This window comes from Cherax quadricarinatus, chromosome 7 (genome assembly GCF_038502225.1).
Source record: "Cherax quadricarinatus isolate ZL_2023a chromosome 7, ASM3850222v1, whole genome shotgun sequence".
Taxonomy (NCBI): domain Eukaryota; kingdom Metazoa; phylum Arthropoda; class Malacostraca; order Decapoda; family Parastacidae; genus Cherax; species Cherax quadricarinatus.
In genome coordinates this window covers 59,321,721-59,337,385 of record NC_091298.1, presented here as the reverse complement: position 1 = coordinate 59,337,385, position 15,665 = coordinate 59,321,721, and the positions used below count along the sequence as shown (strand labels likewise).

General features: G+C 38.5%; 1 protein-coding gene across 2 annotated transcripts in view; it reads right to left on the bottom strand.

Moving 5' to 3' along the window:
* LOC128687048 (uncharacterized) overlaps positions 1-15,665 on the bottom strand; it is a 195,726-nt gene that overhangs the window by 45,494 nt on the left and 134,567 nt on the right. For both annotated transcript variants that reach the window (XM_070082543.1, XM_070082544.1), the window contains exons 69-74: positions 14,101-14,199; positions 11,930-12,113; positions 9,964-10,090; positions 6,478-6,659; positions 1,318-1,466; positions 812-942 (exon numbers count right to left, since the gene is read on the bottom strand). In XM_070082543.1, the coding sequence (XP_069938644.1) occupies positions 812-942; positions 1,318-1,466; positions 6,478-6,659; positions 9,964-10,090; positions 11,930-12,113; positions 14,101-14,199 (872 nt within the window). The remainder of the gene's footprint in view (positions 1-811; positions 943-1,317; positions 1,467-6,477; positions 6,660-9,963; positions 10,091-11,929; positions 12,114-14,100; positions 14,200-15,665) is intronic.

Below are 15,665 nucleotides of genomic sequence, written 5' to 3'. Positions count from 1 at the left end.
TCAAAACCACTCATCCTCTAATGCCTACTAATACCTTCCCAAAACTGCTCATTCCCAACTCTTACCCACACCTTTCCCTCTCCCCAAAACTAGTTACCCCAAATCCCTAATTACACATTCCCACAGTTTTGGTATTAAAAACTTTCAATAATTACATAGAGGGCTGAGCTTGCTACCATCTGCAGCTCATAAGACTGCCATCCCCACGAGCCCCTTTGAGGCGGGGTAGATGGCAGACCAGAGGCCTAGCTTCTCCCTACGAGCCCTGTGAGGGCGGGGAATGTGGCTAAGCCTGGGGACACTTGGTCCCAAAGATGAGGAGGTACTGTACCTCCTCCCATGGGAGACTTAAGTCTCGAGACACTCCCCAGATAGGGAGCCAAGGCCGGGTCACCACTACAGTGGACCCCCGGTTAACGATATTTTTTCACTCCAGAAGTATGTTCAGGTGCCAGTAGTGACCGAATTTGTTCCCATAAGGAATATTGTGAAGTAGATTAGTCCATTTAAGACCCCCAAACATACACGTACAAACGCACTTAAATAAATACACTTACATAATTGGTCGCATTCGGAGGTGATCGTTATGCGGGGGTCCACTGTACTTGGAAAAGACCCGGGCCGGGAGAATACCGGCGAATAAAAAAAAAAAAAAAAAAAAAATAATTACATTTATGGTACAACACTTATGCACTGACACTTAGCCATCAGTGCATAAGTGTTGTACCATGCATACAAATCCACCTACCCTCACTGTATATCCTTCCTAATTAACAGGGCAGGTGTAGTTGTTAAGGGCACTATAGCTCACCTGATAAATGTGGAGGTAGGTGGAGCATACATTGCAGGGTCGAGAGTGAGAGGTGGTAGGTTCTTGTATGTTGGCCGACACTTTGATCCAATCATTGCTAGGACAATAAACAGAAGTGGCAGCACAAGAGTCTGAAGAGGAGTAGAGGCTAATAAATCTTAAAGAGCTAAAATTAATTGTCTAAGATAGTATTCAGTTTTTAGACAAAGTTCCCAAACAAGACAAGTTTAATTTAAATAAAATATTTGAACTAATGCATTAATAAAATTCATTTACGAGAGTAAATCTGCATTTATCAGCAGTGTTCGTGTATGTTGTTAAGGTAGGACTTTATGGATATTATGAAATAATATAACATTCTAGTTTAAGCAGCAGGAGTATGCTGCGATTGACCGCATAAAAAAATTACAACATACAACAGTATTATAATACATAGAATAAACAAAGAGCAATTATTGTCAATACCGAAAAGCAACAAAGATGTCATTACTGAAATGGTCACTGACCTGGACATAGAAACGCCAGTCTCTTCCATGGTGTAAGAGTCTCTTTAAGATTAGTGCTGAAAATCTCTGCATTCCTAGTCTCACTCCTTGCTGTGTCTCCTCAGGCTTGAAGTTGAATGCATTCTTTATATTTTCTTTCCCTGGGAGGACTAATATAAGACCAGAAAATCATCAGTTTAATTAAGAAATAACATGGGTCTCATGGAGTAATTAATGTGTACAGTTATATTTTTTTTTTTCAAGTTGGCAGTCTCCCACTGAGGCAGGGTGACCCAACAAGAAAGAAAATCCTCAAAAAGAAAATACTTTCATCATTCAACACTTTCACCTCATTCATACATAAACACTGTCTTTGCAGAAGTGCCCAGATACAACAGTTTAGAAGCATATATAAAGTTTTATAATATATCCCTCCAAACTGCCAATATCCCAAACACCTCCTTTAAAGTGCAGGCATTGTACTTCCCATTTCCAGGACTCAAGTCCGGCTATATAAAAATAACCAGTTTCCCTGAATCCCTTCACTAAATATTACCCTGCTCACACTCCAACAGCTCGTTAGGTCCCGAAAACCATTCGTCTCCATTCTCTCCTATCTAACACGCTCATGCATGCTTGCTGGAAATCCAAGCCTCTCGCCCACAAAACCTCCTTTACCCCCTCCCTACAAGCTTTTCGAGGACGACCCCTACCCCGCCTTCCTTCCCCTACAGATTTATAAGCTTTAAATGTCTTTCTACTTTGATCCATTCTCTCTAAATGACCAAACCCCTCTTCAGCCTTCTGACTAATACTTTTATTAATCACATCACTCCTCCTAATTTCCACACTCCGAATTCTCTGTATAATATTTACACCACACATTGCCCTTAGACAGGACATCTCCACTGCATCAACCGCCTCCTTACTGCAGCATTTACAACCCAAGCTTCACACCCATATAAGAGTGTTGGTACCACTATACTTTCATACATTCCCTTCTTTGCCTCCATAGATAACGTTTTTTGTCTCCAGTTAAAAATAGGAGAGGAGAGTTATTAAATGGAGAGTTAGAGGTATTGGGAAGATGGAAGGAATATTTTGAGGAATTGTTAAATGTTGATGAAGATAGGGAAGCTGTGATTTCGTGTATAGGGCAAGGAGGAATAACATCTTGTAGGAGTGAGGAAGAGCCAGTTGTGAGTGTGGGGGAAGTTCGTGAGGCAGTAGGTAAAATGAAAGGGGGTAAGGCAGCCGGGATTGATGGGATAAAGATAGAAATGTTAAAAGCAGGTGGGGATATAGTTTTGGAGTGGTTGGTGCAATTGTTTAATAAATGTATGGAAGAGGGTAAGGTACCTAGGGATTGGCAGAGAGCATGCATAGTTCCTTTGTATAAAGGCAAAGGGGAAAAAAGAGAGTGCAAAAATTATAGGGGGATAAGTCTGTTGAGTGTACCTGGTAAAGTGTATGGTACAGTTATAATTGAAAGAATTAAGAGTAAGACGGAGAATAGGATAGCAGATGAACAAGGAGGCTTTAGGAAAGGTAGGGGGTGTGTGGACCAGGTGTTTACAGTGAAACATATAAGTGAACAGTATTTAGATAAGGCTAAAGAGGTCTTTGTGGCATTTATGGATTTGGAAAAGGCGTATGACAGGGTGGATAGGGGGGCAATGTGGCAGATGTTGCAAGTGTATGGTGTAGGAGGTAGGTTACTGAAAGCAGTGAAGAGTTTTTACGAGGATAGTGAGGCTCAAGTTAGAGTATGTAGGAAAGAGGGAAATTTTTTCCCAGTAAAAGTAGGCCTTAGACAAGGATGTGTGATGTCACCGTGGTTGTTTAATATATTTATAGATGGGGTTGTAAGAGAAGTAAATGCGAGGGTCTTGGCAAGAGGCGTGGAGTTAAAAGATAAAGAATCACACACAAAGTGGGAGTTGTCACAGCTGCTCTTTGCTGATGACACTGTGCTCTTGGGAGATTCTGAAGAGAAGTTGCAGAGATTGGTGGATGAATTTGGTAGGGTGTGCAAAAGAAGAAAATTAAAGGTGAATACAGGAAAGAGTAAGGTTATGAGGATAACAAAAAGATTAGGTGATGAAAGATTGAATATCAGATTGGAGGGAGAGAGTATGGAGGAGGTGAACGTATTCAGATATTTGGGAGTGGACGTGTCAGCGGATGGGTCTATGAAAGATGAGGTGAATCATAGAATTGATGAGGGAAAAAGAGTGAGTGGTGCACTTAGGAGTCTGTGGAGACAAAGAACTTTGTCCTTGGAGGCAAAGAGGGGAATGTATGAGAGTATAGTTTTACCAACGCTCTTATATGGGTGTGAAGCGTGGGTGATGAATGTTGCAGCGAGGAGAAGGCTGGAGGCAGTGGAGATGTCATGTCTGAGGGCAATGTGTGGTGTGAATATAATGCAGAGAATTCGTAGTTTGGAAGTTAGGAGGAGGTGCGGGATTACCAAAACTGTTGTCCAGAGGGCTGAGGAAGGGTTGTTGAGGTGGTTCGGACATGTAGAGAGAATGGAGCGAAACAGAATGACTTCAAGAGTGTATCAGTCTGTAGTGGAAGGAAGGCGGGGTAGGGGTCGGCCTAGGAAGGGTTGGAGGGAGGGGGTAAAGGAGGTTTTGTGTGCGAGGGGCTTGGACTTCCAGCAGGCATGCGTGAGCGTGTTTGATAGGAGTGAATGGAGACAAATGGTTTTTAATACTTGACGTGCTGTTGGAGTGTGAGCAAAGTAACATTTATGAAGGGATTCAGGGAAACCGGCAGGCCGGACTTGAGTCCTGGAGATGGGAAGTACAGTGCCTGCACTCTGAAGGAGGGGTGTTAATGTTGCAGTTTAAAAACTGTAGTGTAAAGCACCCTTCTGGCAAGACAGTGATGGAGTGAATGATGGTGAAAGTTTTTCTTTTTCGGGCCACCCTGCCTTGGTGGGAATCGGCCGGTGTGATAATAAAAAAAATAAAAAAAAATATACCTCAACGCACCACTCACCTTTTTTCCTTCATCAATTCTATAGTTAACCCCCATCCTTCATAAACCCATCCACTGACACATCAACTCCCAAATATCTGAAAACATTCACTTCTTCCATTCTCTCTCTCTCCAATGTGATATCTAACTTTTCTTTATCTAAATCATTTGATACCCTCATCACCTTACTCTTATCTATGTTCACTTTCAACTTTCTACCTTTACACCCCCCGAAACTCATCCACTAACCTTTGCAACTTTTCTTTAGAATCTCCCATAGGCACAGTATCATCAGCAAAAGGTAACTGTGTCAACTACCATTTTGTATTTGATTCCCCATAATTTAATCTCACCTCTCTCCCCAACACCCTAGCATTTACTTCTTTTGCAACCCCATCTATAAATATATTAAACAACCATGGTGACATTACACATCCCTGTCTAAGACCTACTTTTACTGGGAGGTAATTTCCCTCTCTTTTACATAGCCTAACCTGAGCTATAATTATATTATTTAAAAATAAAATATCTTCTTACAGTGCACTGTATTCCATAAACATAATAATATTGCAGCGATACACTAATTGCTTTTGAATATTATAAATAATATACTATACAGCATTTTATTATTTTAATAGGTAATACAAATGTAAAGCAAATAATGTTTATTGTGGATGTCTAACTATTGAGAAAAAGCACTATATAACTCACAGGGTAAAGGAGGTTTTGTGTGCAAGGGATTTGAACATCCAGTAGGCATGTGTGAATGTGTTAGACAGGAGTGAAAGCAAATGGTTTTTGGGACATGACGAACTGTTGGAGTGTGAGCAAGGTAATATTTTGTGAAGGGATTTAGGGAAACTGGTTTGCTGGATTTGAGTCCTGGAGGTGGGAAGTACTCTCTAGGAGGGATCAGAGATACCTGCTGTTTGGGGTGACATCTAAACTGTCATATCTGTGTGCCCCTGGCAAGACAGTGATAGTGTGAATTACGTATAATGAAAGTGTTTCTTTTTTGGGTCACCCTGCCTCAGTGGGAGATGGCCAGCGTGTTAAAAATTAATAATAAAGAAATAATTACACTAATGATGTTAGGGAAAATATTTTTTATACACTTAACTAAATTTTAGTATCAAACATGACACAATTATCACTATATAGTAGTATGGTATGCAATTTTCAACTGATACTACTGTAATAAGTGTTTAATATTACTGTTCAGTGGATTTTTCCCAACAATCACCACAGGGTGGTTAAAGCATGATCACAGCCTCTTTTTTTTTTTTTTTTTTTTTTTCAACAAGTCGGCCGTCTCCCACCAAGGCAGGGTGACCCAAAAAAGAAAGAAAATCCCCAAAAAGAAAATACTTTCATCATCATTCAACACTTTCACCACACTCACACATTATCACTGCTTTTGCAGAGGTGCTCAGAATACAACAGTTTAGAAGCATATACGTATAAAGATACACAACATATCCCTCCAAACTGCCAATATCCCAAACCTCTCCTTTAAAGTGCAGGCATTGTACTTCCCATTTCCAGGACTCAAGTCCGACTATATGAAAATAACCGGTTTCCCTGAATCCCTTCACTAAATATTACCCTGCTCACACTCCAACAGATCGTCAGGTCCCAAGTATCATTCGTCTCCATTCACTCCTATCTAACATGCTCATGCACGCTTGCTGGAAGTCCAAGCCCCTCGCCCACAAAACCTCCTTTACCCCCACTTTCCAACCCTTTCGAGGACGACCCCTACCCCTCTTTCTTTCCCCTATAGATTTATATGCTTTCCATGTCATTCTACTTTGATCCATTCTCTCTAAATGACCAAACCACCTCAACAACCCCTCTTCTGCCCTCTGACTAATGCTTTTATTAACTCCACACCTTCTCCTAATTTCCACACTCCGAATTTTCTGCATAATATTTACACCACACATTGCCCTTAGACAGGACATCTCCACTGCCTCCAACCGTCTCCTTGCTGCTGCATTTACCACCCAAGCCTCCTATCATTACTAATCTGCCTGTCAATATAAAGGTAGAGATTATTTTCTGGCAGTTATGTGACAGTGTGAATGATGGTGAAAATGTTCCTTTTTTTTTTTTGGGTCACCCTGCCTCGGTGGGAGACGGGGGACGTGGTAAAAATAAAGGGGGTAAGATTTACCCAATTTTGTAACTTACTCTCGTCCTCTGGCATCGGTTTCATTCTAGACTTAGAGCGAGTTTGTAAGACATGAGGAACATTAGAACTGGTGGCGTTGAGAGCTATTACAACATCTTCTAGGCTTGTGGGATGGATTTCCAGTGATGCAAACCCTAACTCATCCATGCGCTTTTCCAGCTCATCAAACATTTCTGGAAGCCTGGAATTTTAATTTCGTAAGTATTCTCATATTAAAATATCTACAGCCTGTAACAGTACTAACTTAAAAAAATTACCTCAAAGCAAAATAAACATACAAATCTTGCATATTATAAAGGACTATTAAAATGCCAGGAGCAAAGAGCATATAACTCATTTGGAAATGTTCTGCATAACTAAGAGGCTTTCAATGTGAAAGATGTAATGTCATCCAGCTTTATACAAATTATGTATCATGTGGGAATAAACTGACTGAGTGAGTGTGATGGATTAACCCTTTCAGGGTCGAGAGGCCCTCTCCTAAACTTGTTCTCGGGGTTGAAAGAAAAAAAAAAAGCCGATTTCCAGAATAAACAAGACAGACATTCCTGGCACTAAACTAACATTTTCTTTGTTCATTAGTCACGTCAGCATCTCTTACATTTGTTTTGCTTTCCACTTTGAATTTTTATTCTCACAAAAAAATAGATTTACTGTTATGCAAACTACTGCATTAGTGTAGAAATGGTATAAATTATATCAGTGCACTCGTGAAAGACTATTAGACTCATCAGTTGACGTGTATTGGACGCACGGCATAATTTGTTTACTTTTGAACTTTGGCAAAAATCGAACATTTCTGCAAATTTGAGCTCAATACCATGTAAAACCAATCAAAATCATCTCAATAAAGTTGGTAGAATTACTGACAATATGTATAGTAAAAGGACACAAGTTCAACTAATGTGACATTTTACTGTGGCAACGTTTCGCTCTCCAGGAGCTTTATCAAGCCATTACAAACAATACATGGACACAGAGGGTATATATAGGCTCAGAGTGAGGTGCAATACTAGTGGTAGTAGTAGTAGTAGTAGTGACAAAAGTTGTAGTGGTAGTAGTAATACAATATGGTAGAGCAATTAATTCATATATGAGTAAAAGGATATAAAAGCTATTACTTGGGTAACATAAAAATAGGTTGGACAAATATAGACTGGATAGAGGCAGCCTGTTTCAGTGTTCATGTAATATGCTTTGTGTAGTATAACAGGAGAGACTATGTGATGGCAGGGTTTACTGTTTTCAGGAGGATTCTAGCTAAGACTTCAGAGATGGTGAAGCTGCCATTGTTTTGTTTAATTGTATTCAAAACAGCGATCAGTGCTGATTCGAGGCACTTGCGTCTACGGAAGTTAGTTTCTTTGATTACTAATTGGGTGTCCCTGAATTTCATGAGATGATTGATGGAATTTCGGTGTTGTACACAGGCGTTGTTCAAGTTATCGTTCCTACATGCATAAATGTGTTCATTGAGGCGGGTGTTGAGGTTTCTTGCTGTTTCACCTACGTAAATCTTGTCATAGCCTCCACAGGGTATAGTGTAAACTCCTGCGTTGACTGGTTCGTGGTGCTTTGATTTTGTCCTGGTTAGATCCTTTATTGAAGTTCTAGAAGCGATGGCGACTCTGGTGTTAGCTTGTGAAAGTACTTTAGAAACGTTTAGTGCAACCTGGCTGTTGGGAAGAATTATAACTTGTTGGAAGTAGTGTTGGTGCGTGGAGAATTAATGATCTGAAGAGCTCTTTTCTTGCAGTCTTTGATGAAAAAGGAAGGAAAATGTAACTCAGTGAATGTTTGGTGAATGTATGAACATTCCTCGTCAAGAAACTCAGGACTACAAATTCGGTATGCTCTTAGGAAAAACCCGATGATGATGCCTCTTTTGGTCTTGGTATCTTGACTGGAAAAGAAGTGTGTGAGATCGTTTTTATTGGTAGGTTTCCGATAAACTTGAAATCTTAGGTTGTTGTCTACTTTGTGAATGAGGACGTCGAGGAAAGGTAGCTTGTCCAATGACAAGGTGAAACAGCAAGAAACCTCAACACCCGCCTCAATGAACACATTTACGCATGTAGGAACGATAACTTGAGCAACGCCTGTGTACAACACCGAAATTCCACCAATCATCTCATGAAATTCAGGGACGCCCAATTAGTAATCAAAGAAACTAACTTCCATAGATGCAAGTGCCTCAAATCAGCACTGATCGCTGTTTCGAATACAATTAAACAAAACAATGGCAGCTTCACCATCTCTGAAGTCTTAGCTAGAATCCTCCTGAAAACAGTAAACCCTGCCATCACATAGTCTCTCCTGTTATACTACACAAAGCATATTACATGAACACTGAAACAGGCTGCCTCTATCCAGTCTATATTTGTCCAACCTATTTTTATGTTACCCAAGTAATAGCTTTTATATCCTTTTACTCATATACGAATTAATTGCTCTACCATATTGTATTACTACTACCACTACAACTTTTGTCACTACTACTACTACCACTAGTATTGCACCTCACTCTGAGCCTATATATACCCTCTGTGTCCATGTATTGTTTGTAATGGCTTGATAAAGCTCCTGGAGAGCGAAATGTTGCCACAATAAAATGTCACATTAGTTGCACTTGTGTCCTTTTACTTTACAAAATCATCTCAATTTCTGTAATATGTCTTCCATTCTATAAAATGAGACCAGGAAAACTAGAATACAACCATAAATACCAAACGAAAATACACTGCAAAATTGCAGTGTAGAATTTCTTTTTCTCATTATGCACTGTGTGCTGTAGGATTTTTTTTATACTGTGCACACTGACCACATAGACCCATTCATTCATATGTAGGCCTACCAGCTTTCTCTTGCTAGATTTGAAGGCGCTAGGATTTACGCGTACTAGTACGGCACCAACCCTGGCGTGCAAGCCGTACTAGTATGGCACCGACCCTGAAAGGGTTAAAGACAATGGGGGTTAAGGTACTATTTTAATATTTTGCAAGACTATCAGTGAAACTACAAAATATTCTCCTTCATCCAACAGCATGTGCAGTAGTGAAGTTTTCAGCAGAAATTTTTAAAATGAAGTTTGGAAATAACCAATACATATTCTAAGAGGATAATTAATAAATACCAGTAAATCCTCAGTGTAACAGACTAACAGGGAGGGAGTGGGTTGGTGATAATGGAGGTTGTGGTGAATAGAAGTGTACTATATGAGTTATGAAGAAGTGAAAAGGGGCCCAGGAAGAGGATACATTGTAAATTCTCTTCCTTATTCAGAAAATTCTGAAAGAAAAGAATCTGAGTTTTAAATCATAAGCTCTCTTAAATATATAATCTTACTCCAAACATGAGATAAATATTCTTTCTTTATTACTGTACTATTCAATTTTTTTCTATAATTCAAACACAGCTGATCAAGAAAATCTAAATAAAAAGAGAAATCAAGGAACATTTTTCTTGTGATTAATATCTTTTCTTACCTATTATCATTGCCCTGGGTATCGCACAGAGGAAGAGTGTATGTCACCTCACCATTGATGGTCTCCAAGACACGTGCATTTGGCACATGACTCTTAATTAACTCCCACATATCATCATATCTGCCAACTGAATATAATAGGATATTAACTTGATATATACATATATATGATAATCAGTTCTCTTGCATTCACTGTAACTACTAATTTTATTTTTACATCTGCTTAAAAGACTGTATATCTAAGCAATTAATTAGTTAGTACTGTACCATATTAATCTAGAGATAGGCTTAAGTTTGCCCAAAATGCTCTGCTTATTAAGAGGCTTTCTGCATGCACACCTAAATGTCATTCACCTCTGTACAAACATTGCATCATGCTGAAATAAAGAATCTTTAACCTTTCAAGACATAGACAGACAGAATAAGCCTGTATTAAAATAAACCCTCAAGAGAGGTGTCTTGATGCCAGTGAGGTGTTTCTGATCCAAGGAACTGGAGTTATCCTGCCTTGAATTACTGCTGATGGCTTCTCATTTCCCAGGTGCTCTATGACCCTTATAAGTTTGGTATGTTCCTAATTATAATAATAGTTCATTTAAAACATTCTGATTAGTAAGATTTATATTAAATCCCACAGAGAAGATTGCTCTTCTTCCTTACAAAGGCCAAGTTCTCTATGTTACTTGATAGTGTTCAGTAACTGGTGGAGCACCATATCTATGAGAGGAATAGTACCATATCTATGAGAGGAACAGTACTATATCTGTGAGAGGAACAGTACTATATCTGTGAGAAGAACAGTACTATATCTGTGAGAAGAACAGTACTATATCTGTGAGAGGAACAGTACTATATCTGTGAGAGGAACAGTACTATATCTGTGAGAGGAACAGTACTATATCTGTGAGAAGAACAGTACCATATCTATGAGAGGAACAGTACCATATCTGTGAGAGGAACAGTACTATATCTGTGAGAGGAACAGTACCATATCTATGAGAGGAACAGTACCATATCTATGAGAGGAACAGTACCATATCTGTGAGAGGAACAGTACTATATCTGTGAGAGGAACAGTACTATATCTGTGAGAAGAACAGTACCATATCTATGAGAGGAACAGTACCATATCTATGAGAGGAACAGTACCATATCTATGAGAGAAATAGTACCATATCTATGAGAGGAACAGTACCACATCCATGAGAGGAACAGTACCACATCCATGAGAGGAACAGTACCATATCTGTGAGAGGAACAGTACTATATCTGTGAGAAGAACAGTACCATATCTATGAGAGGAACAGTACCATATCTATGAGAGGAACAGTACCATATCTATGAGAGGAACAGTACCATATCTATGAGAGGAACAGTACCATATCTATGAGAGGAACAGTACCATATCTATGAGAGGAACAGTACCATATCTATGAGAGGAATAGTACCATATCTATGAGAGGAACAGTACCACATCCATGAGAGGAACAGTACCATATCTATGAAAGGAGCAGTACCATATCTATTAGAGTAGTAGTACCATATCTATGAGAAGAACAGTACCATATCTATGAGAGAAACAGTACCCTACCTATGAAATTAACAGTAACCAAGCTAAGAGACGAGCATCCTCCTTTCTAAAATGAGTAATAAATAATTCTGAACTCCAAAGAAATGTGCAATAGACATACAATAATATTTATTAAATAAAATCAATAAAAGGGTTGAAGCACAACAGTAGTATAGAATTACCTTTTTTTCATGACTTATAAGGTGCAGATGTTCATACCTTTGTGTCTGTAAGCATGAAACATCTGGTAATGGGTTTGATATGGCTAACTAATATTCAGTACATCACTAATGTTCAGCACATCACTACTTGATGTACAAAAATCATAAGTTACAAGGAATAATGTACACTTGGAATGGTTGGCAGTGTAGCAAGTATTCTAAAGATTCATTCTTACCACTGAAAATTACATCAGTAGGAGGTAATAGTTTGTCTTCCAGGTTGGCAGATAACAAAGATTGGTGGATCATTTTCTTGATAGGGATTTCTTCATAATGACTTCTGTTGCTGAGAGTGAGTGTGTATCCTAGCCCATACTCAGATTTAAGAGACAGAGGTGATCCAACACACAAAAGTCTTCCCTGGAAAATTATACAAAATTTAGGTTACATTTTTTTTTTTAACACATTGGCCTTCTCCCACCAAGGCAGGGTGGAAAAAAAAAAAAACCTTCATTATCAGTCAACACTTTCACAATCACTCATACATAATCACTGTCTTTGCAGAGGTGCCCAGATACAACAGTTTAGTCACTCCAAACTACCAATATCCCAAACCCCTCCTTAGGTTACAATTATAATTATTAATTTTAACTGAGTTTCAATCATACCAAATGTATGTGTGTATGTGCATGCATGTGTGTGTATATTCTCTTATTTGCATTCACCTATTTGTGACTGTAGGGGTCGATTCTCAGATCCTGACCCCACGTCTTAACACTTGCCAGATTCACTCCCTCTTGAGCCCTATCATGCCTGCTCTTAAAACTATGTTTGGAACCTGCCTCCACCAATTCCTCATTGAGATCATTCCACTTCTCAACTACTCTGAGACTGAAAAAACACTTCCTGACATCACTGTAACTCATCTATGTCTAACTCTCAGTATCCCCAAATTCCCTTTTCTTGCCTCTCAAATATCCTGTCCCTGTCTACCCTTTTAATCCCCCTGAGTATTTTGTAAGCCGCTATCATATACCCCCATCCCGTTCTTCTGTCTCCTAGTGTTGTTAGATTAAATTCCATTAGCCTCTCCTTGTAGTTCATGTCCTTTAGCTCAGGATCAAGCCTTGTTTCATAATTATGAATTTTCTCCAGTTTCTTAAAATGGTTTTTCAGGTGGAGATTTCATACTGGCAGAGTCTATACTCTATGTCTGGCCTTCTGAACCCTTCCCCAGCCTTCATAACCTTGCATTTACTAGGGTTGAATTTAAGCAATCACTTATCTGACCAATTTTACAGTCTGCTGAGATCAATTTGTAGCCTTTTTCTATCTTCATCTGTTTTTATTCCCATTAATGTTACATCATCAGGAAATAGGGATACATTTAACTCAACTCCAATCTGGTATGTCATTCACATAAACCAAAGTACTGGTCCTAATACCAATCCTTGCACAACCCTTCTACTTAGAGTATACCTAGAGGGTATTTTGGGGGTCAATCCTTCTGCAGCTCGGTTCTTGACTAGGCCTCATGGGGGATCAGGGCCTGATCAACCTGGCTGTTACTGCTGGCCACATGCAAACTAGTGTATGAACCACAGCCTGGCTGGTGCTAGTTACTCTTTCCTAAACAATTATTCTTTGCTTTCTTTCCCTAATATTTAATCCACTGGAGCACTCTCCCTATTATTCATGCCTGCACCTCATGTTGAAACTGGCCTCACCTTCCTTGGATCAAACCTGACTGCCTCTCACTACTCAGGCACTGTATGACTCCTACAAGTTTAGTCCTTCCCCATAAATAGAAAAAATTATAAAGATTTTGCTTACAAACATAGATGGGGTACTCTCAACATGACTAAACAATAGGTAAGACATATTAGAAATACAAAAGTAGTAAAGGAGATGACTGTTAATGCTGCAACAGAAACTTTATGAGCTACAGAAATTAATATCCAAAACACAAATTATTTCATAATTTAAAAATTTTAATATTAGAAATCCAAAATACAGATGAGAAATTTACAAATGTAAATGCAAAACAAACCACTACTTAATACCATATGGAAAGAGAGAATTTGAAATGAAAATACAGTGAACAGATTGTTTTCTGCTTTTCATCTTTGCTAAATTAGTGTTAAGTGAAAATAAATAAGGCTGACCCTTTATATACCTCTGTAATCTTTTGACTATCACCCACTGGATGGGTATGTGGTGCACAATAAAAATATTAAACTAATTGACATCATCTTGCTCTACAAGCTGGGAGACATTACACTAAACTATTTTTTGTTTCAACTTTCCAAATGAAGTGTGAACTTTCTTACTTAACCTGAAGAGTTTTCATTAAATATTTAAATTATAATGATTAAAAAATATCTTTAACAATCTGAAATAGCTTTACCTGGTTCATGATAGCCACACGGTCAGCCAAAGTTTCTGCCTCGTCTAAATGATGTGTAGTCAGCAAGATGGTACGACCAGCCCGGTTGTCACTAATAATCTATCAGATATGCAGATATTAGTTGATACACTGAATAATAATAATAATAATAATAGTAATAATAATAATAATAATAATAATAATAATAATAATAATAATAATAATAATAGTTATCTTTATTTGCTACAAGTGCATGTACATGGTATACAGGCCAAGCTGACATCAATGACATACTACTATATAGAAAGCTGTTTGTTATGCAGAGCATTTCGGGCATATTAACCCTTTCAGAGTTTCCGACATACTAGTACGGCATACGCACCAGGGTTTTTGACGTACTAGTACGCCTAAATTCTAGCGCCCTCAAATCTAGCGAGAGAAAGCTGGCAGGCCTAGATATGAAAGAATGGGTCTATGTGGTCAGTGTGAGCAGTATAAAAAAAAATCCTGCAGCACACAGTGCGTAATGAGAAAAAAAAACGAGTGTTTTTGGTTTAAAACAGCGACTTTGCACTGTATTTTCATGTGGTATTTATTGTTGTATTCTAGTTTTCCTGGTCTCATTTTATAGAATGGAAGACATATGACAGAAATTGAGACGATTTTGATTGGTTTTACAATGAAAAATACCTTGAAAATGAGCTCAAAGTTGTAGAGATCTTCGATTTTTGCCAAAGTTCAAAAGTAAACAAATCATGCTATGCGTCCAATACACGTCAACTGGCGAGACTAATATTCTTTCACAAGTGCGCTGATATTATTTATACCATTTCTACACTAATGCAGTAGTCTGCATAACAGTAAATCTTCTATTTTTTGTGAGAATAAAAATTCAAAGTGAAAAGCAAAAGAATGTAAGAGGGGTGTGGGGACGTGACTTATGGACAGAGGAAATGTTATTTTAGTGCCAGGAATGTCTTTCTTGTTTATTCTGGACCCTATTTGGGAATTGGCTTTTTTTGAAATTTGTGTGAAATTGGCAAAATTGCTAAATTCTGACCACTTTATTGGATAGTTGAAATTGGTAAATGGGTGGTTTCTTGTACTCATTCGATAGAAAACATGGAGTTCTAGCGAAAGTTATGATTTTTGTCGACTAGTACACTGGAATTGGCCGAAAATAGGGCTCAAAGTGGGCAAAATTGCCGAAGCGTAAACATCGTCGAGACTGCTAACTTCGCGAGAGCATAATTCTAAAAGTTTTCCAACAAATTTCATACTTTGGGTGTCATTATGATCGGGAAAAGATTCTCTATCTTTTCATAAGAATTTTTTTTTTTTTTAAATTTGGTGACCCTGAGAACAAGTCTGGGAGAGGGCCTGTCAACCCTGAAAGGGTCAAGTCAGTTTTGTCCCAGGATGCAACCCACACCAGTCGACTAACTCCTAGTACCCATTTTACTGATGAATGAACATAGACAACCGGTGTAAAGAAACACACCCAATGTTTGGTGTAAGAGCCCAGCTATATAACCCACAAAAAAATGATTGAACTGTCTCAAGAATGCATTAGATGTTGTGATACA